Source organism: Talpa occidentalis, unplaced genomic scaffold, assembly GCF_014898055.3.
Source record: "Talpa occidentalis isolate TD23 unplaced genomic scaffold, MPIMG_talOcc4v2.1 talOcc4.2, whole genome shotgun sequence".
Taxonomy (NCBI): domain Eukaryota; kingdom Metazoa; phylum Chordata; class Mammalia; order Eulipotyphla; family Talpidae; genus Talpa; species Talpa occidentalis.
The window spans coordinates 126,542,043-126,565,583 of record NW_023602073.1 but is presented as its reverse complement, the minus strand read 5'-3'; the positions used below and the strand labels follow the sequence as shown (position 1 = coordinate 126,565,583).

At 38.8% G+C, this 23,541-nt stretch overlaps 1 protein-coding gene across 2 annotated transcripts in view; it reads right to left on the bottom strand.

The window, feature by feature from the left end:
- Window positions 1–14,385: 14,385 nt before the first annotated feature.
- The window catches only part of TMEM200A (transmembrane protein 200A), a 65,801-nt gene continuing 56,645 nt past the window's right edge, over window positions 14,386–23,541 (bottom strand). Inside the window, exons 1-3 of one of the 2 annotated variants that reach the window (XM_037520379.2) lie at window positions 20,266–20,327; window positions 19,196–19,298; window positions 14,386–17,406 (exon numbers count right to left, since the gene is read on the bottom strand). In XM_037520379.2, the coding sequence (XP_037376276.1) occupies window positions 15,915–17,390 (1,476 nt within the window). In that variant the 5' untranslated portion in view covers window positions 17,391–17,406; window positions 19,196–19,298; window positions 20,266–20,327 and the 3' untranslated portion in view covers window positions 14,386–15,914. Of the gene's footprint in view, window positions 17,407–19,195; window positions 19,299–20,265; window positions 20,328–23,541 lie in introns of those variants that run through there. The other variant, XM_037520378.2, reaches the window with a different exon arrangement.

The following is a 23,541-nucleotide window of genomic DNA, read 5'->3' as shown; positions in this document are numbered from 1 at the left end:
TAAATATCCATAAAACAAAATCTCTCTGGAGACTCAAAAAAATTTTAAGAGCATGAAGGGTTCCTGAATCACCAAAGTTTGAGAATGACTACATAAATAATTATGTCTAGTTTGAGTGAAACTGCTATGCAAGGTGTTGATGGGAGTCAGGACATGCTACCCCAAAATACGACACTTTAGCATATCAAATATCTTAAGCCAATGGAGTCTGAGAAAACAGCTGATACAGGAAGTAACTCTAAGTCCTCTCCCCACTACTGATACTTTTTTCCATGAAAACAGAAGGTAAATCTCCCATATGAAAATACCCTCAATGTAGCAGGAGAAAGGGAGACATCTTTATCACCAGGCATGGAGGATTTAAGACTAAGAAGCCTATATAAATAAACCTTGTTACTGCTTCTCCATTTACTACCCATAGCCCAAATCCCTTTGTCTTGTCAGGTCTTCCCAAATATATCATTTCTTTGTCTAAAAGGTATAAAAATTTACTGCTCTGGTATTTATTCTTTTGTGAAGGCTCTCATCTAAATGTAAAAATCTAATAAAATGTATATGCTTTTCTCCTGTTAACCTGTCAGTTTAATTTATAGACTGAGTCAGGAACTCAAAGAGGGTCAAAGAAAAGATTTTCTTCTCCTGCAATGTAATAGGTACATACATTTTTGAAAAATTATGACTTTTTTTCAAGCTTACAGAGCACACTTTTTTTAAACCTATTTGCTAATAAACATCTATATTGTCAAAGAACTTTCTGGGACACCTGCCTACATTAACCTGGCAGGAAGTTAAGAAATTAGGCATATCCATCTATAACTGTTGGTGAGTATTATAATCAACCAAAAGAGCTTTGTTATCTGGCCTATATTGGCTTAGATCACTTCATACTAGTATGAAAACCTTATAAAACATATTCTTAGAAGACTTGGAATCGAGGATTAGAAAGTTGGAAGAGAGTCAAGGATAAGAGAGGAGAAGATAGAATGGAATCCAAACTCAAGCAGAGAGAGAGAAGGCAGAGTTGGGGGAAGAACGGGTAGAGAGGGAATATAGCTTCTAGGTCCAAGAAAAGGCAGGTTATTGTGATTTAGGCCCTGCCATACCCAACCATTTCAAAAAAGTACTCAGTAGCTGTCTATGCCAGCCTTGGCTTTATCTACTTGAATAAAGAGTTTCCAGAAGGGTAGAGCTTGCAGAAGTATAATTTCCCCCTGCTCTACTCACTTCAAAAACTGGGATTCTTTACTGGTGAACAAAGATATTCAATTCACATGGAGAAATAAAAGGCTTAAGAACAAAGTTCAATCAATTAACAAGCATGAATGATCATTTTAGAGCTTCTCCTTTTAGAAGGGAATAAAGGAAATTGCTTCCAATGAGCCATGTATAGATATAGATAGAAGAGTAGAGCAAAGGCAAATAGACTCATATTAAATATTCCTTAGGATATCTCTGGATTCAGTCAAGTATACTTCCTTACCTGGGTGCTTGTCAGGTATATCTAATATGTGCCATTCTGTTTCTCCGCAAGGGTTGAGAAGAAACTGTTTTAGCCTAAGCAACTCTCTCTCTCTCTCTCATAATGATTTTAGTTCTCAGAATTGTTACACAAAAATAAGAAACTTAAAATATGCTCAAATCCATTCAATTATAGGTGACATGACTTAATAGTTTTTGAGTTTCTGGATCGCCTCAGAAACAGTGTTTTCAAAACTGTTTGCCTTTGGTCTTCCTGGTCTAATCTTATCTCTTTATTCAGAATTCATTTTTTTCCCACCTCCTCATCCCTCATACTGCCAGCAGGGGGTTCTGTGCATTTTCAGAGCTACAGAAAACCAGAAAGGCAGGAAGGTGACCCAGGCCAGAGGGGATGGTTATAGTGTCCAGAGCTAGGACACCAGTGTGAGCTAAAGGTCACAGCACAGTGGCTATGACCATGCAGTAAAGGAGGATTTGGTTATTTGAGCTTTGTAAGTTCTCTGAATGATGGTTAATGTCTTTTTGGCTTGGTTTTCTGAGCAACAAACACAGTGCCTAGTATACAATGGGCTCTCAAAAAATGATTGTTACCGTGGCTATCTGAAGTTGGGATCAAATGGGACAATTTATTTTCTCTTACAGTGTTGTTTTATTGGAGTGTGTGTGTGTAAGTGTATGGGCAGTGCATGTGTTTATAGTGACCAAGCATTATTTCCATGACCAGTACTATCATATAATTTTAAATGTATGAATAATAGTTGAAAAAATATGAAAGCAAAGATGTAGTTAGTGGCATAGAGGTTTATATCAGAAGGAAAACCTAGACATAGTTAAGTATACAGTGAATAGTTAATGATAGAAAAAAAATAAGAAAGGAAGATATAGCTCTTACAAGAATCAGCCTCCTTGTCCAAGTAAGGCAGGACACAGATGTAGGTTCAAGCTCTAACTCACAGAATTAGGGGAAAGAAAGAACATGAGAAAAGAATAAACCATAAACATCATCTCAATATCTGAAATGAAGTAGATCAAAGATGCCCCATGCATGCTACTTGATAGGAGAAGGTGCAGCTATGTGGCGGAATAGTATTGCAGACAAAATAGGCTCACACTGTAGAAAGCTTTAAGGCAGGCAAATGCCTGTTATATTCTATGAAGAGAAGAAAAGCAAATGCCTAGAGTTGAGTAAGGAGGAAATAAGGTCAGGTGGTTGGCAAGGGGCAGAGTGTGTAGGGTCCTGCCAGGAAGCCATCTCATGTCCTGAGAAAACAAGTGATATGACTGCATTGTTGAGATTGGATTACATGGAAGCATGAGTGGGAGTTGGAAGACTATTTGGTATTTCCAAATGCCCAATGAGATATGATGATGGACTGATAGTGGCAGCAGTAAGAAAAGTTAGGACTGTTGATATATATATATATATGATTTATTTATACAAGAACTGGGGTACAGGCCAGAGTCATGGGAGGGTGATAAGATTCACCGGAGACAAAGTGGGGAACAGAACGGATCTACTGAAATACACTGCTGAGGGGGAGCAGCAGGCAAGACTGGAGAGGTCTGCTGTGCCATGTGGGTATCTCCCTGGCCAGCTGGGGATTGAACCCATGCTGCAGAGGCTGCAGACAGCTTCACAGCGCTGAGCTAAACACACTGCGCCACTGGGGAGGACCTGTGGATATATATATATTTTGTGTGTGTGTGTGTGTGTGTGTGTGTGTGTGTGGGACCCTCACCGGTGGCCGGGGATCAAACTGCTGCTCCACCAGGGGAGGCCCTACCTGTGGATATATTTTAAAGACAAAGTCAATTAGCCTTTATTGGACTATTAGCTGTTGGGTATAAAATAAATTGAATGTGGCGTGTGAGAAAAGAAGATATAATGATGACACTAAGACTTTGGGGCTGGCATTTGGAGTGATGGTGTTGGCATCAACTGAGAAGGGGAAAACCACAGATAGACCAGGTTTAAAGGTAATGATTGTGATTTCACTTTTTCATTTATTAAATTTCTTTTCTCTATGAAATATTCAAGAGGAAAAAGACAAAAGTCTAGAAGAAAGGAGAGAGTTTGGGAGTTATGAGGTGGCACTGACATTAGATGGCTTTAAAAGTCATTAAACCGGACCTCCCCAGTGGCACAGCGGTTGAGCACTGGGTTGCGAAGCTGCCTGCAGCCTCTGCGGCGCTGGTTCGATCCCTGGCTGCTCCCCAGCCACCGGAGGAGGGTCCCACATGGCGCTCAGACCTCTCCTGCCGCCCACTGCGCATGTATAAACAAACAAATAAATAAATAAATAAACATGCCTCTATAAAAAAAAAAGTCATTAAACCACCAAGTTAGTAAGGGTAAATATGTATGAAAAGAGAAAAAAGGGCTTTAACCCCAAGAGCACTCCAATATTAAGTGGTAGTTGAAGAAAGAAAAACTGTCATGAAGACTAAAAAGGTACTGGTGAAGCAGGAAAAAGAACAAGGAAGATGTGATATCCTGGAAACCATGGATGAGGGAGAGAAAAACAAGTAAATCTGGAAAATTAAGTATGTTGATAAATTAGTTAAGATGAGCTCTAAGTAGTGAACATTTTCTCATATCCCTTGCTATTACCTTGATCCAGGTCCCAAACACTCCTTTCTTCCAACATTTCTCAAACCACTCAGCAGATTGGCAAGAAAAACTCGTTCAGTGTATTTCTTTTATGCTTAGGAAGTCTCACCACTACCATAAGACACCATTCCTTATCCTGAGTTTTAGTCACTGCTAATCTGAACTTCATGTTCCTTCATAATTTATCTTCTGTTCCTCTACAATGCAAACTTAATACCGTAGGCAGGCCAGGTGTCCTGCTATAAGTTTTATGTCTCCCTGATTCTAGGTCATGCCCATGATTGCTATTTCCCCTCCAAATTATTGTCTTTGAAAATAAAAAGTAATTATAATAAAGTAAAAATCAAAATCAACAGGCAACTATAAACCAGAAACATTCTGCGAGGGGTGAAAAAAAATATATAAAATAATAACCAAAAAAAATGTTAAAAATTTTTAAAAATTTGAGAAAATTAGAGCTCAAAAAATAAATAAAATATTGTGCTTGAAATATTTTCTTAATTTATACAAATCCTTCAAAGTCTCCTTGAAGTTGTTTGATCTCAGAGGACATGACCTTCTTTTTATAATTCCTTCAAGGTGTACAGGGTAATACAGGGTAATACAGTCTCACGGTTGGTTCCAAATGCCAGAAACAGAAGGCACATTAATGTATATAAAGTATTTAAAAGTCTTTTTATGAAAGAATAACATCATGATTTTTCTCAGTTAACTAGAAAAAGAAAATATTTGCATCTTAAAATTTTGTTTTCCTACTCTTGGTACCTGCAGTTGGCTCATATGTATAAAACTTCTCTAAAAGCAGATTTCTCTTTAAGGTTTATGTGGAGATTGAAGGTAATTTTCATGTTGAGGTAATGTTGGAATTTCCAGGATACTAGAGAATGAGGAAGCTATGCAAGACCAATCACAAAACCTAGATAAATGAACTGAAAACTGTACTCTCAACAAACACTGCAGATGATCTTTTTGACCTACAAATTTATGAACTTACAATATTATGTATACTGGTGTAATTGTGTCATTGATGAGATGGAAATATCTGCCTTCCTTATTTCAAATAGATCTTGGCAACTATGTGGACATGAAGGCAATACAAAGTTAATGTTCCCAAAAAGCCAACGGGCCAACTCTGTAAGTACTGAATTTCTTTTCATTTCAGAAAGTGTTTCTACTTTCTACTTTGAAAAGACATACACAATCCCTGAAATTACTTTCTTTGTTCATTCTATGATCAAATGACCAAGAGTATTAATGGATTAATTGCTCTTATAAATTTCTGCAATTTGTTTACAGACCAGTCCATGCCTCATATAACAGTAAGACTTAACATTTTACAACAACCACGTATATTCTCCTTATCATAGTCTTTTGCAAACTGACCCATAGTGTGGGACAATTAAATAGAGCCTATATTTATCATCATGAATTGAAAAGTAAATTAATTCTACCAGGATGCATTGGGAGGTCAATATGTATCAGCATTTTGCAAGATTCTGAAGTATCTTGATGAATGAAGTCTGTATTAGAAAAATGAAAATATTGTGGAGGGAGTGTACAAAGGATATATTGAAATCACTTCCATGATTTTCTGAACAATATTGCAATACAATCAGTTGGAGACATAACTGGATTGACAACAACTTCCATTGTGACCAAGACTAAACTCTTGGTTGAAAATGACAACGGGAGTAGGAGAATGAAAATAATACATGAATTACATGTTTAGAAATAAATACCCCACATCAAACCTTCTCTGATAGTCTCCCCTTTCTCCTTTTATAAGACCAAGGGAGGGCCTCCCCGGTGGCGCAGCGGTTGAGCGCTGGGTTGCGAAGCTGCCCGCGGCCTCTGCGGCGCAGGTTCGATCCCCGGCTGTTCCCCGGCCACTGGAGGAGGGTCCCACATGGCGCGCAGACCTCTCCTGCCACCCGCTGCTCCCCTCAGCAGTGTACCTCGACCCTTCTGCCTGCTCTGCTCCCCGCTCTGGCTCTGGTGAATTCTCTCACCCTCCCGCGCTTCTGACTGTACCCAGTGCATGTATAAACAGAAAGAAAGAAGGAAAGAAGGAAAGAAGGAAAGAAAGAAAGAAAGAAAGAAAGAAAGAAAGAAAGAAGGAAAGAAAGAAAGAAAGAAAGAAAGAAAGAAAGAAAACATGCCTCTATATAAAAAAAAAAAAAAAAAAAACCAAGGGAATGTTACTATTATCTTTTGCAAGGTTAACACTCAGTTTTACCTCTCCTCGAACCTATCAGTCTTACAATAAAACCACTAAATTGGATTAACAGAAGTAAATAATTAAATGTATAAATAAATAAAAGAAGCAGAAAGCATCTGAATGATCCACAGATTAAATGCTAAATATTTAAATATTTGAGAGCTAGACATACTTCTAGGACTAGATCTTTTTGGTATAATTTTATAAACATAGGGGGCCTCCCTGGTGGCACAAGGGGTTAAGTCGCAGCTCTATGAGGCTATCCCCAGCCACTGCAACATGGTACGAGTTTGATTCCTGGCAGGCCAGGGAACTAATGCACATGGCACAGCAGTCCTCTCCTGTCTCACCCGCTGCTCCCCTCAGCAGTGTATTTCAGTCAGTCCGCCTGTTCTGCTCCCCACTCTCTCGCTAGTGAATCTTCTCACCCTCCCCCACCTCTGGCCAATAGCCCAGCTCTTGTATGCATAAATAAATAAATCTTTAAAAAATTTTGTAAATATAATAACTCTGTATCAGAACTTCTTAATGTATATCAGTGCCAGAATTCTAGAATAAGAAAATAAAGGCTTATATTAAATTTGCTTTTTAAGTTGTGAAACATCATGCTAGCCAATATAAAATGCCAAAGAGAATATAATTCACTTAGATTACTTCACAAGAGAGCTTTTTCCTGTCTGTTAAATGATAATGAACATGCTACATAAGAAAGGATTTTTAATTATAATGTACAATAAATATAATCTAAATAGTCTTCATATTTTTATTCATATACATTTTATATGATACTATTAAGGACTTGAAACTGTAATAGACTATAATAACAAACTTATAAAGTTCAAGAGCTTTGAAAGATTCTTTTTAACTCTTCAACTAACTGGCTAGAAAGTTAATATGACTTTTCAGGTAATTAACATTGTAGATGATAACACAAGGTAACATTTTTGAAATTTGGAAATGCTTTAGGGTAAAATACATACCTAATGAACACAGAAAATATCTGAATGCGGAAAAATAATTTCATTTTTTAAAATAATAATCTGAATAACCTTGAGCTATTGATGACTCATTAGTTGATAACTTCAAATTAATAAGTTATTTGCTAACCCTAGGGTGACTGACTCAAATGAGCTGAATAATAAATACTGTTAGTATCTACTAAAATGTATTTTAAAATCAAATAAGAATATTTTTGACTGCCTCAGTGATTAAAAATTATGAGCTTGGTTTTATAAAAAAAATGTTGAACAGAATGCTTTCTGCTATGCATGGATTTTCATAAGCAGGAAAAACATATGGCATTCTCTCCTCTCTATCCCCCAAATCCCACACCTCTTCCTTTCCTCCTCCTTGTTTTCCTACCTCCTTTCCAGTATATGGGATTTATTGAATATGGATGCAAATGACTCATTTTAGTTCTGTAGATCTTGTGAAAATATAATATAATGGTTCACAAGGGCATCATAGCATGATTTTCATTGCAGTTACATAGTTAGTATATTAAAATACAGGAAATAAATGTATAAAATAAATATTAAACTCTGTGCCTTCTCCACTATCAGTTCTATAAATCACTCCCCTCCCACCTCCACGTACTCAAGATGTGATGATAATTTCAACACTATCTTCTGTCTGAAAGTCTAGATAGTTCTTTTTTTTACCATTTCTAATAAACCCCAAATCTATTCATTAGATTTTGAGGTATGTTTTTAAAATCCTTTAAAAAACAATCAAACCTGGCTTGATTCTAATTGATGGGGATCCCGGTTTCCAGTACTGATTCTTCTACTGTGTGTTCTACAAGGTGTCAACTTAAATGTCCTTCCAGTTTTTATTTTTATTTTTTTTAAGATTTATTTATTTATATATACAAGAACTGGGATACAGGCCAGAGTTGTGGGGGGTGAGAAGATTCACCAGAGACAGAGTGGGGAACAGAACAGGCAGACTGACTGAAATACACTCCTGAGGGGAGCAGTGGGCAAGTCAGGAGAGGTCTGCTGTGCCATGTGGGTAGCTCCCTGGCCAGGGACCGAACTCGTGCTGTGGCTATCCTCATAGGTTGCGTCTTAACACTTTGTGCCACCAGGGAGACCCTCCTTCCAGTTTTTTTGTTCCTTTTAGCAAGAATAATACCTTTTGCACTACTTATGGTAATTTTATCTAGATTATAAACAGATGCACTGCAACAAGATCTCTAAATTTAGTTTGTATAATATACACCCTTCTGGAGACACAATCTATAATATTTGGTGATGAGAAAGCAGTGGAGAAGTATTTGGAATATCAAACTGTTAACTTACAAATTAATGGGGGAGGAGACAAAAGTAAAAGGAATTTGATCAACACTTCTGTAATAAAACAAGTACTGAACCAAGCAGTAGTGAAAGGAAGCAATAAGAAATGAATACATGGATTTTAAGATTATAATTAACACCAGTCTGATACAGTGAAAACAACAAGTTCCTCTGTGTAGAAATATCCTGTGTCTTCTTTATTACTTGTTTTCTATTTTCTTGCACTGTTAGAAAAAGAAGAAACAAAAATATAATTAAATTTATCAAATGTGCTTCAAGAATAGGAATTGACCTACCAATATAGAGAGGTTGAGTGACCAAATTCTATCATTCTAAGGAACCCTGTTCCTGGGTAGGCCTATTCTTTAAATTACTGTCTTTAGGTGACATCAACTGTCAAGTAAAAGTCATTTTCAATGAAGTGGGCCATTTTGCTGTGGCCTTCATCCTGGGTGAAACAGTGGATAGAAATCAACTCAATTACTTCCATTTGAATTCATATCACAAAGGACTTAAATCATTAAATATCATTCTATATCAAGGTTATATATTTATTGTGATATAAAGTCTAAAGCAGGGTTACATGTAGGATGGGGAAGGGTAACGGAGCCCTTAATTGATAATGACAGAATAAGTCATATGGGGCTTCTCCTATAGTTCCTATATATAGGACAGGTAAGCAAGATCTTTGGATAATCTGAAAACTGTAGCAGTGGAGTACATCATGGAGCAGGTGACACGTTAATATGTAAATCATAGGCAAAGTTTTGGTACACTGTTGAATTATTTTTTAAATGTAATTTATGTCTTCTAGTTATTCATAGTCTGTTTCTTAAGAACTTAAAGGGTTAAATTTGAACTACTAAAGTAGCTAAAATTTTATCTTTATCTGGTAAATTGTTAAATGTTAACATGATAGTGAATTATGATGCAAAGTTGTGCTAAACTCTTTTTCTTTTACTGATATTATCACTGTTTCTTCTAAAATTATATATATCGGGCCTCCCTGGTGGCGCAGGCTGTTGAGCACAGCGCTGTGAAGCTGTCGGCAGCCTCTGCAGTGCTGGTTCCATCCCCAGCCAGCCAGGGAGCTACCCACATGGCACAGCAGACCTCTCCTGTCTCGCCTGCTGCTCCCCTCAGCAGTGTATTTCAGTCAATCTGCCTGTTCTGTTCCCCACTCCATCTCTGGTGAATCCTCTCACCCTCCCTCACATCTGGCCTATACCCCAGTTCTTGTATAAAAATAAATACATCTTTTTAAAAAATAAAATAAAATTATATATATTAAAACAGAAATTTGAGCCTGAAAGCTTTTAGAATTTACTGCTGCTGTTAAACCAACGATGGGGTTTTATATTTTTTTATCTGTCAAAATCAATATTTCTTGCTTCAAAGGCACTCTGCTTCTTTTTTGTACTTATTTTTATCAGTGCTAAAGTAAATCTAAATTTGTTTTAGCTTTTTCTTAAATTTAAAAAACATACAATTTTTTATTGAAGTGATATTGGTTTCCAACATTTTATATGATTTAGCAGTAAAGGTGCACACATGTTCAGATGTATGTTACCACATGACACCCACCACCAAGACACCCATAATCCTCCACCAAAGTCCACTATCTCTCCCCCATTTGTTTTCATCACCAGCCTTCCTCCTCTGGTAATATCAATTTATTTTTTTTAAGATTTATTTATTTATGTATACAAGAACTGGGGTACAGGCCAGAGGTGTGGAGGGTGAGAGGATTCACCAGAGATAGAGTGGGGAACAGAACAGGCAGATTGACCGAAATACACTGCTGAGGGGAGCAGCAGGGGAGATAGGAGAGGTCTGCTGTGCCATGTAGGTAGCTCCTTGGCCGGCTGGGGATGGAACTCATGCTTCAGTGGCTGTGGATAGCTTCGTAAGTTGCGTCTTAACCCCTTGCACCACCAGGGAGGCCCTGGTAACATCAATTTAATGTAAATTTAAATTCGATCACACAGGTCCTCCCTGGTGGCGCAGCGGTTGAGCGCTGGGTTGCGAAGCTGCCCGCGGCCTCTGCGGCGCCGGTTCAATCCCCGGCTGCTCCCCGGCCACTGGAGGAGGGTCCCACATGGCACGCAGACCTCTCCTGCCGCCCGCTGCTCCCCTCAGCAGTGTACTTCGGTCCTTCTGCCTGCTCTGCTCCCCGCTCTGGCTCTGGTGAATTCTCTCACCCTCCCGCGCTTCTGACTGTACCCAGTGCATGTATAAACAAAAACAAACAAAGAACCAAACAAACAAATAAATAAAACATGCCTCTATAAAAAAAAAAAAAGTTATAAATTCGATCACACATTCTGCTTTGGATCGCCTGCCATCCCCTGGCATGGATGACTTTCATCTTGCTCAGAAGTCCCTTTACTACTGACGCACAATTCTGAACAAGTTCTCTGGTTTGGGAGACTGTATCAGTTTCCTATGACTGCTGTAATATATTGCACAGATTTAGTGGATTAAATAAATTTAATGGATTAAAACAACACAGAATTATTCTCTTAAAGTTCTAGAGGCCAGAAGTTTAAAATTAGTTTCACTGGACTACAGTCAAGTGTTGGGAACACGCTGCCCTAAAGGGAGCTGGAGTTTTTGGAGAATACCTGTTCACCCACTGCCCTGGGCAGGACAGCTCATGAAGTTCTCTGCCACTAATGAAGACTCAGAGTCTAAATAAATGTGCAGCAGGGGAGGCTGGGGAGAGTGTCATTGAGAGCATCTCTGCCTTTCACTCTCCCAGCTCGAGATTTTATTAAAGATATGAACAAAACAACAACAAAAAATAGGATGCAATTGTGTTTTTGCTTATACAGATTAATAAGTTACTGCTGAAAACAAACTTTTCTGGTTAGTAGGGAACATGCGCACAAACCAGTTCGTCTTCAGAAAACAGGAGTCAATTCTGGGAAGAAGTTCTGTTTGCAGAACTTTTAATGTCCTGGAACTCTATGCAGAGTAAACAGGTACTCTCAGAAAACCCCAGCTCCCTTTAGGGCAGCAGGTTCCCAACAGTCAAGGTGTCAGTCAAGCTGATTTCTATAAAAACTCTGAGGGGAAATATGCTTCCTTTCCTTTTTCAGATTCTAGGGTTTCAGACCCTGCACTTCTTGGCTCCTGGCTCTTCCCTCCATGTTCAAAGCCAGGACCTTAGCATCTTCCATTCTCTCTCTGCTGTGGTCATGTCATTTTCTCCCATGTAGTCAAATTTTCTTCTGCCTCTTTTTTATAAGGACCCATGTGATTACATTACGTCAATCTAAATAATTTAGGATAATCTCCCCCAACTCAAGATCCTTAATTGAGAAGTCAATGTTGCCGTATAGGATAATTTAGGGTAACATTCACATTCTAGACACTGGGACATAGACATTTTTAGGATGTCTTTGTTTACCACAAGGGGCATACTGGAGGTTCAGTAGAGACAGGGTAAAGGTTGGAATGCTCTTTGAAAACACTTTCAGATAGTAAAAGAATGCATATTTTGAAAGTGGTATTACACATATGCCTATCCTAGACCTTCTATGAGTATCTACTCATTTAATCTATAGTAGCTGGGGAGTGGTACACACTGTTGGCCTTGCCTTAGCAATTCTCAGTATCTCTGATGGGTCAGAACCCACATCCAAGGCCATATCACCAGAAAATGACAGTGTCAGTAATTGCACCTGGTGCTCTGGCTCTGGCATCCTTGAGTCTCACCAGTCTACTCTATTGCGCTCCTGTCCCTATTCCAAGAAGCAAACTGCTGCAAAGAGATAATGGGAGGAAGTGCCACTTCCTCCCAGGACACCAAGATCCCTGGACCTTTAGAGTTAACAGGACTTTATGTTCTTACTCATCTCACTTTACAGTTGAGGAATCTAAGGCTTGAAATTAAGAAATTGAGATTGAATTAAAATTGAGAGATTAAGTGATTTATTTACATTAACTCAGCTGGGTGGCAATGCCATTGAGGGCATATTGTGCTTTTCTTATCTACTGTAAGCTAAGAACACTCAGTTCTCCTACTTCTCAAAGGCATGCCCCATGGTATGGGTTGAATTGTGTAGCCCCCAAACCACCCTCAAATTCCTAGGTTGAAATCCTAACCTTTACAACTCAGAATGTAAACATTTGGAGATAAGGTTTATAAAAAGCTAATTAAGGTCAACTGAGGCCTATGGGGTTGGGGCCCTAACCCAAAATAATCAATGTCCTTATAAAAAGGGGAGTCACCAGCGATGCACCCTCCCAGAGGACATGTCATGTGAGAACAAGCGAGAAGCCACAGAGACAGACCTCAACGGAAACCAAACACCTTGATCTTGTATGTTTGTCTTCCATATCTGTAAGGGAAAATTTTTCTAAGTTTCAACTACCTAGTTTGTGATATTTATTATGACAGCTTGAGCAAACTAATATACCCCAGATGAGCCACAGGCCTTAGAAACTCTTAGCCTGGAGGTAGCCAGTCCACCATCCAGATTCCTGGGTTTCCAAGACGAAGAAATAGGGTTTACAAATAATTTTCAATATTTATAAAATCCTAGGGCAAATGTCAAAATACAATCTAAAATTTCATGTTTCATTGCATTTGGGTGGAACTATGGCAAGTCAATTAGGTGATATCACTATCTCACATTTCTCTGAAGCTTTAATTAGCAACATGTTTAATTAAAATGAGAAAATTATTCATTATTTAATAAAACTCATTTGTTTGGTAAATAAAGACTTGGACTTTTTGGTGGAGAGAAATTTCAGTGGTATCACCTGTTTGAGCTTCCAATGCCTTTATTTGGATATACCAATACCTATGCTGTTTAATCCTATTCATATTGGTCAAATGCTCTCAGGGTGAATTAAGCAAAATATATGGCTTCAGTCATTTGTCACATCAGGGGTTTTGGGAGTATCAGTGACATTTGCCAGATGCCCCTGTATCTGGTTCCTTTCCTGAAATCAGTGAAATTTGAAATAAATGATGCCAAGTATATTAGTCTTGGTTACCAAGGAAAACTGAACCAATAAATTAGGTGGATGGATGGAGAGAAAGAGAGAGAGAGAGAGAGAGAGAGAGAGAGAGAGAGAGAGAGAGAGAGAGAGAGAAAGAGAGAAAGAGAGAGAAGTGAATAGATAGATAGATAGATAGATAGATAGATAGATAGATAGATAGGGAATTTATTAATTATGAGGGCTTGGCTCACAAGACTATAGAGGCAGAAGTCCCATACACCATGATGTGCCAACTACAAGCTACTGAGACCCAGGGAAGCTGATGGTGCAGTTCCAATCCAAACTAGAGGGCCTAAGGACCAGGCAACTCAATGCTGTAAGTCTTCGTCTGAGTCCAAAGGTCTGAGAATAAAGAGCTACAATGTCAGAGTGCAGAAGAAAATAGATGCCCTAGATTAATTGGGTAGTGAATTCACCCTGCTCTGCCTTTTGTTCTAATCAAGCCCTCAACATATTGGATGATGTCCAGCTGCATCAGTGAGGACAGTCTTTACTCAGACCTCTGATTCAATTGCTAATCTCTTCTGGGAGACATACTCAAAAATACACCCAGAAATCTAAGCATCCCTTAGCTCAGTCAAATTGACACATAAAATTAACCATCATGGCAGATAACAAAATATGAAATTCGCCTAATTCAATAAGTGGGTGGACCTAGCTTTCTAACCTAATAGAAGCAAAATAAAAAGACACAGCACCTAGTACTAGGATATCAAGCATTTTCAGTAGAATGTATCTGAAAGCTTGAGAGACAATATTTTAAGCAGAAGTGTACATTTTATTTAAAAATAATGGCAAATTCATGAAGAACACAAACTTCTATTAAGAACAGTTTATTAAATGCTTTATAGTAAAATGTTGAGCCCACTCTTATAATACACAGCCTTGATATTCTAGTAAATAACATGTACCTTTTTTCAGGGAGGTTGATGATGATGATGATACAAGGTGGAATTATGAAGATCTACAAATGTAAAATATTTTCTTTCTGTTTTCCTCAACTGCTGCAATACTGATGTTCAGGAATGTTTAGGTGTTGGGCAAAACCTGAAAAATTTCCTGAATATTCCATTAATTAATTCTTAAAATTATGTATTACCTTAAAGGAAAACATGAAAATTTTCTAATGGAAAATTTCATTTTAATATTTATTATTTTCAGTAACTGAGCATCACAATCCTAAAAAGTTGTTACACCATACGAAAGTCTTTGGAGTCATCATAAGGCTTTCCAGAACAAAAGTAAATTTCAAGGCAATTTATAAGGACTAAATTTTCTTGAACAAGCAAGTTAATGATATGTAAAGATAAAAAGAAACATCAAAGTCAACTGATTATTTTCCAAATAATATGATCTTAAAAAATATTGGGGGAAAATAAAGATGTTGGAATAAGGGACTATTGGATCAGAACAGAGATGGATAGGAAAAGGTATTGAGACTAGTTAGCATTAGCTAGCATATGATGTTTTCTTTATCCACAAGTCAACATGTTCCTCATGTATACAATTATTTCAAGAGAGCATATCTAAAAACTATTTTGGTTCATTTTTTTAAGTCACTTGCAAAGAAATTTCAATTCTGAATATCTAAAGCTATAGCAAATAGCATTTTGATATTTATCCCTAGGATTATCTGGTCTTCTCAGTCATAACTCTTGAGTACATGGTTTCTTGGTAAAATAAAATATTATAGAAATAGAACTGATGTTGAAAAAATACTACATAGCTAGAGCTAGGCATAGGAGGCACACCAACCTAATCAATTCATATTAAACAGACCATACAGAACTAACAAATTTAACCAGTTCACATTATTTAGCTTACACAAAAGCTAGATCTTTTCCCTTTTAAATAATGTAACCAATCCTATTAAAAGCAATTATTCAGGAGATAATGTCTATGATTTGCACTCACACATATTTATCAATATATGGTGAGCCTTGGACTTGAACTTGATACTTCTAATCCACGTTTTTCAAATTGACCATTTCATTCTGTGAATTGAACATCAATAAAAGAAAAGGAGCTTTAATTCAGATGGAAGTATTTTGTATTCATGTTAATAAAAGAGATCATGCTTTCAAACAAACGGGAAAAGAATTACATGTGGTAATGTAGAGAACTGCAATCATAAGGAACCCAAACATTCAACCATCTCTATTACTTAATTAAGCAGCCAGGTCTAATACACTACAAACCATTTGATTAAAAAGGCTGCCAACCAATGCCTTAACAAAGATACAATGATGAAAAGAGTTTTAAAATGTATAGTCTTGTAAAACATCTTTTTTTAACATTAAAACCTTGTCTCAGAAGTTCCCCGCTTTAGGTTGTTACTCAAAAACTCATCATGTTCAAAACTCAAGTTATTGTGAGATCTTGAAATCATGAGAAGCTTCTCCTTATTGGTAAAGTCTTTTTTGATTGCAGCTTGGGGCACGAGCAATCTCTCCATGGGATCCTCTTTGTTCTCCAGTTTCATATATCCTTTGCTGTTGCTTCTATCCAACCGAGGCCAACTTGGATGCTTCCGCTGTTCTGCTTGAACAGTTAGGGTAGAGGGACCCCGCTCTAAGTCTAAAGATTTTGAGTGTGAGGAGAGCAAATGCAAGGATGTGTTAGACCCAAACTGTCTTCTAGCAGCTCCGGGAGACAAGAGCTGACCAGTCCCAGGCCCAAGGGCCACTGAAGACTTGTACTGACCAGACAGTGACTCCCCAATGGAATTATTACGTGGGAGGATTGTGCTGACTGGCTGGAAGGATTCACTGGTGTTGGGCAAAGGGACCACAAGGGAATCCATTGACAAATTCCTTGACCGACTTTTGAGGTTATCAGCATCCTCAGTGATGTTATCTATACTGGGTTCATCAATGACACAGTTGTTAAGCTTGATCACAGGCAATGTAAAAGCACTGATTGATGATGACACAATGGACTTGGTTTCACATTTCTTAGGACCACTGGTCTTATCATCAGTTGTGATGGAAGGAGGTGGATAGAGGCCAAAGACAGAGACAGAGCTGTCAGAGAGCAAAGGGGGCATAAGATGTCCCAAACTCTTATTTTCACCCAACACAAGCTCATCTTCCTCGACAGAGCTGTCCATCCGAAAACTGCTCCTGAAACCCGACAGAGAGGCAATGGTATTTGCTGCCAGTTTCGAGGCACAGGAGCTCCCATTCTGTTTTACTTCTGCTTCTCCCATCAAACCCGTGTAGATGCCATTCATATGCTTTTGTTCCTTGACTCTTAGTGTGTGGATGTCAATGACTGTGGAATAGATATCCCTCATGTGTATGATCTTGGTTTCTCTGTCACGGTTCTCATGGAGAATGGCATTTGCACAAATGAAAATGAAAATGCCAATCCCCATTGTGAAAGGGCCAAGCATTTTCATTTTATCGGAATGTAAATGTTGCTCAAAGAAGCGAACCACCACACCACCTTGGTTCCGAATGACCTGGGTTTCGTTTGTTGACAATGTCGTCTCAGCATCGATAAAATGTTCTTTTTGGGGCCAATAGCCAAGGACTGCCATTGCAATTCCAACGATGGAGATAAGCACTCCTAAAATGAGGAAAAATCCAGATGGAGAATAAAGCCGGATTTTGCCTCGAACAACCACAACATCGGCCCGAGGTCTTCGCCTGGCAGGTTTCTTCTCCTGAGCAGCAGGCGATGGGCTGAGGTTGACATGATGCTGTGATCTGGCAGAGTCCTGTCTTTTCAAGGCAGCCAGGCCGGTTATCACTCCACCAGTTGCTATCATAGCTCTGCCTTTTTTTCTGAAAAGAAGGGAAAAAACATGATGACCTAAATGATCTTGGGGTCTAGTCATCATCTCAACAATCGTTTATATTATTTATTGTTGTTTCAGGCAGAAGGATATCTTATTAATAGAAATAGTTTGGAATAAGTTTTGTTTATTGACTAATGTAAAATTCTGGAGATTGCCTTTTTCATTTTTTAGTGTTTCTATTATCGATGAAATGTGAACTGAAGATATATTTTATTTAAATAATTTTATCACTTATTATATAAAACAGTCCTCTGGTCATATAACTCTCCCTTTCTCCCTCCTTCCCCCCTCTTTTCTTTCTTTCTCTCTTTCTCTCTCTCTCTCACACACAAACACACACACCATCTTTCATTATCTGGGCTATCTTAAAGAAATAGAAAAATCTAGAACACTTATGCCCAAAAAAAAAAAAAAAAAAAAGAAAAAACCTAGACTCACAAAACAGAGCATATTTCAGCAACTCATATAGTCTTAAGACCACTCTTATAAGAGTCACCAAAGAACTCTTAACTCTCTTAACTACCATATTTAATTTCCCCCTCTCAATTCTCATCTTCTTCTCTGTTTCCATGGATATTACCAACTCCTCCTTCCTTGAAATTCTCTCTTGTCTAGTCTTTTATGATATTAAGTCTTCCTGGCTCTTCCCTGACCTCATTATTTCAATTCTGGCTCATATTCACTCATCTAAAAGCAGACCACTTTCCCCTAGTGTCCTGTCCCTGGCCAACTCCTCTTCTGTAATGACCCCTGGCATTCATATTCACTCCTCCACCTTCTACTACTTCCTTTATGCTAATGAGTCCCAAGTCCATATTTCAAATCATAGTCTGAGTTTCTGTCTCACATTTCTAACTCTCCACCGGGAGCCATACACACATGCACTGCTAGCAAAGCTGAACTCACCCTCCACCACACACCAGCTGTACTACCAGGCATGTTTGACTTTTCTTATGGTGTCAATTCTCAGATTTGACTTTTCAGAATTAGTTTTAACTCCTCCCTTTCTTCCTCTTCTCATCTGCTGGTCAGGTTCTAAATCTCAGGAGTTTTCACTACACAAAGTCGAGCCCTCCATTCCAATCCTACTCCTCCTAGCCTGGTGCAACTCTTATTAAATCTTACTAGCACTTTAATAATCTCCCAACTGGTTTCCCAGATTCCAGCTTTTCTTCCTTTACAATCAAGTTTACATCCTGGAGGCAGATTAACTGTCTTAAAACACAGCTTTGAAATTCTTCAAAGAGTGGAATAATGAATAAAACTGGCCCCTCTACCTACCAAAGTTTAATCTGGGATTTCAGACCCATGGAGGTTAGCTTTATCACTGTTCCTTTTCATTAATTTACGAAAATTAAAACCTAATAATATTCCTTGTATGCAACACTGTATTATTTCTGAGAATTTTTTAAATAGTGTTGCAGGTGTATAATCTCACATATTAACATCCGGCACTGAAGCTCATATCCTACTTCTACAGGCAGTATAAGACCTTCTCTGACTGGGCCTCCCCTGGTGGCACAGCGGTTGAGCGCTGGGCTGAGAGGTTGCCCGCTGCGCAGCGCTGGTTCGTCCCTGGCCGCAGGTGAGGGTCCCACAAAAAAAAAAAAAAAAAAAAAAAGACCTTCTCTGATTGACTCAGCAAATCCAATCCACGCTCTCATTCCGCATTTTCTGTGACACTTGCTCTATTACAATGTCAACCCTTTCACTTCTTGTGGCCAGGCATGAAATTTCATTCATACATTTACTGTCAGAAACATTCAACATAGTACCTTGTCCATAGCCAGTGTTCAAGACGTTTTTGTTAAATGCTGCATAAAGAGGAAATTTTCCTGGGATTTACTGGCTGATCATCATATTACTTTACCAACTTTCCTAGTTAAAAATACGAATAAACAAAATTAATATCAAAACAAAAAAAGCAACATTTTGGGAGTTAGTAAAGTGTCTGTCATTATCTGTAGGGAAAAGTTCTCAAATTGCCAAACGTGGCTGGTAAGAAACAGAGGCTACGTAAAACCCACAAGATCTCATGCACATTTCTTAGAGGATTTCTTCCTAGCCTCAAATATTATCTTGCAAAATGAAGCTCTCTTTGAATTTCTATTTATGATTTCTGAATTGTGTTTAAATAACAGGGTTGTGGATAGTACCTACAGTTTTAGTTAGCTGAGCAAGCTGATGAGTAAATTCAGCCTTCAGGGAAATTACAACAGGATTAAAATAGTTTATACTGTTGGAAGAACAAGCTATATTGTAACCCATAGCACTAGTGTTTGAAATTTATCAAAGCACACATAGTATGGCTTAGAACTCCCAAATCTTGGCTAAAACAAAGCTCAATGTCAACCTATGCTTTCATGAAACAAAAATAGTTTCAAAAGTTTTAATATAATGCTTAGATAAGATAGCAGTCATCTAACTATTTCCAGATGGCAGGATAAGGATTTATCTTGAAGTCCTTCTGAATAGAATGAAAATAAGAGCGAAAGTCTTTCATCTGGTTTAATAACAGCCCCTGTGAATTATCATTTCATCCAGGTTCGTAGTTCTCTCCCACTTGCTAAAACATTTTCTACTGTCATTTCCATTTTCTATTTCTGATGCTGGTGGAGGAAAAGGTTCTGGAAGAAGAAAAAAAATGAAGAATGATAGATGAGTAAAGGAAAAGAGAGATGAATGACTAGGCTCCTTCTGAGCTAACAAAGCAGTTTAGACTAGACAAGAAGGATAAAAAGCAAGAGCAAATTTAGAGTGTGAAAATTTATATATAACGAAAGTAGAGAAGATTCTTGGTGGAACTTAGAAATAAAGACTGGAGTGGGGCAAATGAAAGGCTCACAGGTCTTCTTCAGCCCCTCACAAGACTCCAAGATTGAGGTCCCTCGGGTTCAGTGCCCTGCTGCCCTGTATTTCCATTCAAGGCTATTCAACACTAAGAGGACCCTATTGTGACTCAGGACCCCAAACTGTGCAAAGGTGAGCAAACTCAGTCGCAGCTTCACAGAGCTTGAAAACTAATGAGGAGCTACCATATGTACATGAAACAGGATGAGATAACCTTTAGAAGGCAAGTTTCAATTTGGGCGGAACTTTACTACAGGCTTCATGCAGGCAACAGCATTTAAACATTTATCATAATAAAAGAGTGAATGGCAGTTCCAGTGAGATAAAGATAAGGGTCCAGCTGGGTTTGTGAGAGGGAACCCAGTAAGCCAGAGAGGAAGGGAGAACCAGGACTTGGACCTCGCAAGTGTCATTCCTCAATGCTTGAATTTTCACTCATAGCCAGTGGAGTTGGAGTAAGACACAACATTGTTGTTGTTATATTAGGAAAATTAATCTCAACTTGTACTTGAGAGCAGTAATGAGGGACTGATATGGGGAATAACACAAAGATTCTAAAGGCATTTTGCAATACATAGCCTAAAAAAAACTGTAAAACCGAGAGTTTTGCCAGCCTCTGCATCTTCTAACTACAATGTCAGAATGTCAGCTTGCTTCAAAGTGTTCAGTATATGATAAAAGAGCCTAAATGTACTTTGGTATTTATCTGCAAAGCTGCATCTTCTCCATTATATGCCTTTATCATTTTTGTTTCTTTGTTTGCTTTGTTTTATTTATCTTTGTGTGAGGCTAGGGTGGTGGGCATCCTTACAATAAGCGTCCTTATTGGAATGATGGAGTTTTGTGGAGTTGCAGGTCTTTGGGTTCACTCTGGGAAAGGTTTCACCAGAGCTCCCGTTTCAGCAGCACGCGGCAAGTTCCCCAGGTGAGTTTTTCCATGAGACAGAGACATTAGTTATATTTAAAGAGCAGGTTTGTTAGGGAAAGGAAAAAGGGACAGGTTTTGCTAAGAGAAGCCTGCATGGTTGTAGGCGGGCGGCCTTGACAGGTCATGGGCAGGCAGGAAGCTGCTGCCCTGCAGAGGAAGAGAGTTGGTGAAAAGAGGCACCTGCATAGTCACAGGTGGGCAGTGGGAGTGTTGCCCCAGCCTGTGCAGAGACTGCATTGATATAGTCCTTTTTTCTTTGGGAGGGGTCACTCCTCCGTGGAGTGGCCTGCTTATTGCCGATGTTGGGTAACAGGCAAAACTGGAAAGGGACCAGAGATTCCAGGGTGGGCCCAATCTCCATATCTTTACCTCAGGCCTGTGCTCCATTCCCTATAGCAGTCGGATCCTGCTTGGGGCTCATACCTTGTGACAAGGCCCTGGTGCCTAAGGGTCACAACCTCTACTGCTGGGCTAATGGTCATGTTATTCCCCTCAATCCCCACCTCCTTGTGTGAGTCAGGTTTTAGTATTGTGAGGGCTCCTTTCCAGTTTTTCTATTCTTGTCCTCCATCAGTAACATCACAATGTTCTTTTAAATTTGAATGACAGGGGCCTCCCTGGTGGCTCATGGGGCTAAGTCTCAGCACCATGAAGTTATCCCACAGCCACTGCAGCACAAGTTTGATCCCCAGCCAGGAAGCTGACCCGCAAGGCGCAGCAGACCTCTCCTGTCTCACCCGCTGCTCCCCCTCAGCAGTGTATTTCAGTACATTTATTTGCCTGTTCTGCTCCCCACTCTGATGAATTCTCTCACACCCTCCCAACCACCTCTGGCAGACACCCCAGATCTTGTATGCATAAATAAATAAAATAAATCTTTAAAAAAAACAGAAAATTTTTGAATGACAGCAGTAACAGTAATAATAGCTCATACAGACTAGTCAGGCACTGCTCTAAATGTTCAGGTATGAGAATACATTATCCTCATGGCATTTCTGGGAGTGGGTATAATAGTTTATGATCTGTATTTTAAAGATGAGAAAACAAAGTTCATAGAGTTTAGGTAACTTGCCTGTGGTCACACAGCTTGAGGGATAGCTCCAGATTGTACACCCTTACAGAATTTGAGATAAGGATGGATCTCCAAATTTGCTTCACTGGAGGTTTTGTTTTCCTTTCAGTTTTTATTTTGGCACCTGTTTTTGTCAGAATATCAGTCCCTAAGAATATTGCCTTGCCCTTAAAACTGTGACAGTGTAGGGCCTCCCCTGGTGGTGCAACAGTTGAGTGCTGGACTGCAAGGCTGCCCGCAGACTCTGCAGTGCCAGTTCGTTCCCCGGCCGCCCGCGAGGGTCCCACAAAAAAAAAAAAACAACTGTGACAGTGTACCCACCAACCTCCATTTCTCAAACACACTGGGAAAAGCCATGGTGAGCAAAAAAGGTTGAAAATCTGTCCCTGGGTGAGCATCAGGTGTTTTACACCTGACCAGGTCCCTCCTTCAGAGAAGATTTATGCTTTGTGTGCCATGTGTTAACATGACGTCACCCTATCTAAACTTCAGATTTATCCTTTCCTATTTTTGTTCTATAATAATAAAAAAAAACTTATTGTTGTTACCTTCTGCTCCTTTTGCAAGTTTAAGCACATTCTAGAATTTGTTTTTTCTGGCAGCAATCCATACTGGTTTTTAGTATTCACACAATCATGGAAGTTTATTCCTGTGCATTTAGGTTCTCTTCTAACCATACTGACAACTATTCTAACCACACTGCAAGTTGAATATACATAAGACATGGTTCTAGATGTAGTCACATATGTGCATCTCAAATAATATAATGATAAATAAATGGACTTTCAGAGTTGAGAGGCTTTAGAAAGAAGTCTTTGACTCCAGACAGTCCTGTTGGCCAACAAAGAACCAGGAATGTTGTCTAAGATCCAACAATGAATTAGGAAGAATAAGGCTGAAATATTAGAATTCCAAGTTTTCAGACTCCCAGACCAATATTTATTCTTGGTTTAATATACTCTTTCTATTGTTTTTCATGTTATTCCAATGATGAGTGAGTGCCTAGAATATATTTGGAAGTATCTGAGGACTGCAAAGTGAGCTGATGAACACTTGAATATGACTGAAATGTGCTAGGTATTAAGGACACAGAGTTAATAAAACATGGTCTCTGATTTTGAGGAGAATGGAGTCAGTGGAAAATTGGTCAAAGCACATATTTAAAACTGAAACACGCTAACTGGAGTGATAAGAACACTGGGGAATCTCTTCCACAGTATCTGGAGGAATCAGGGGAGACTTCCAAGAAGGAACAGCAGCTCATGGAGGCT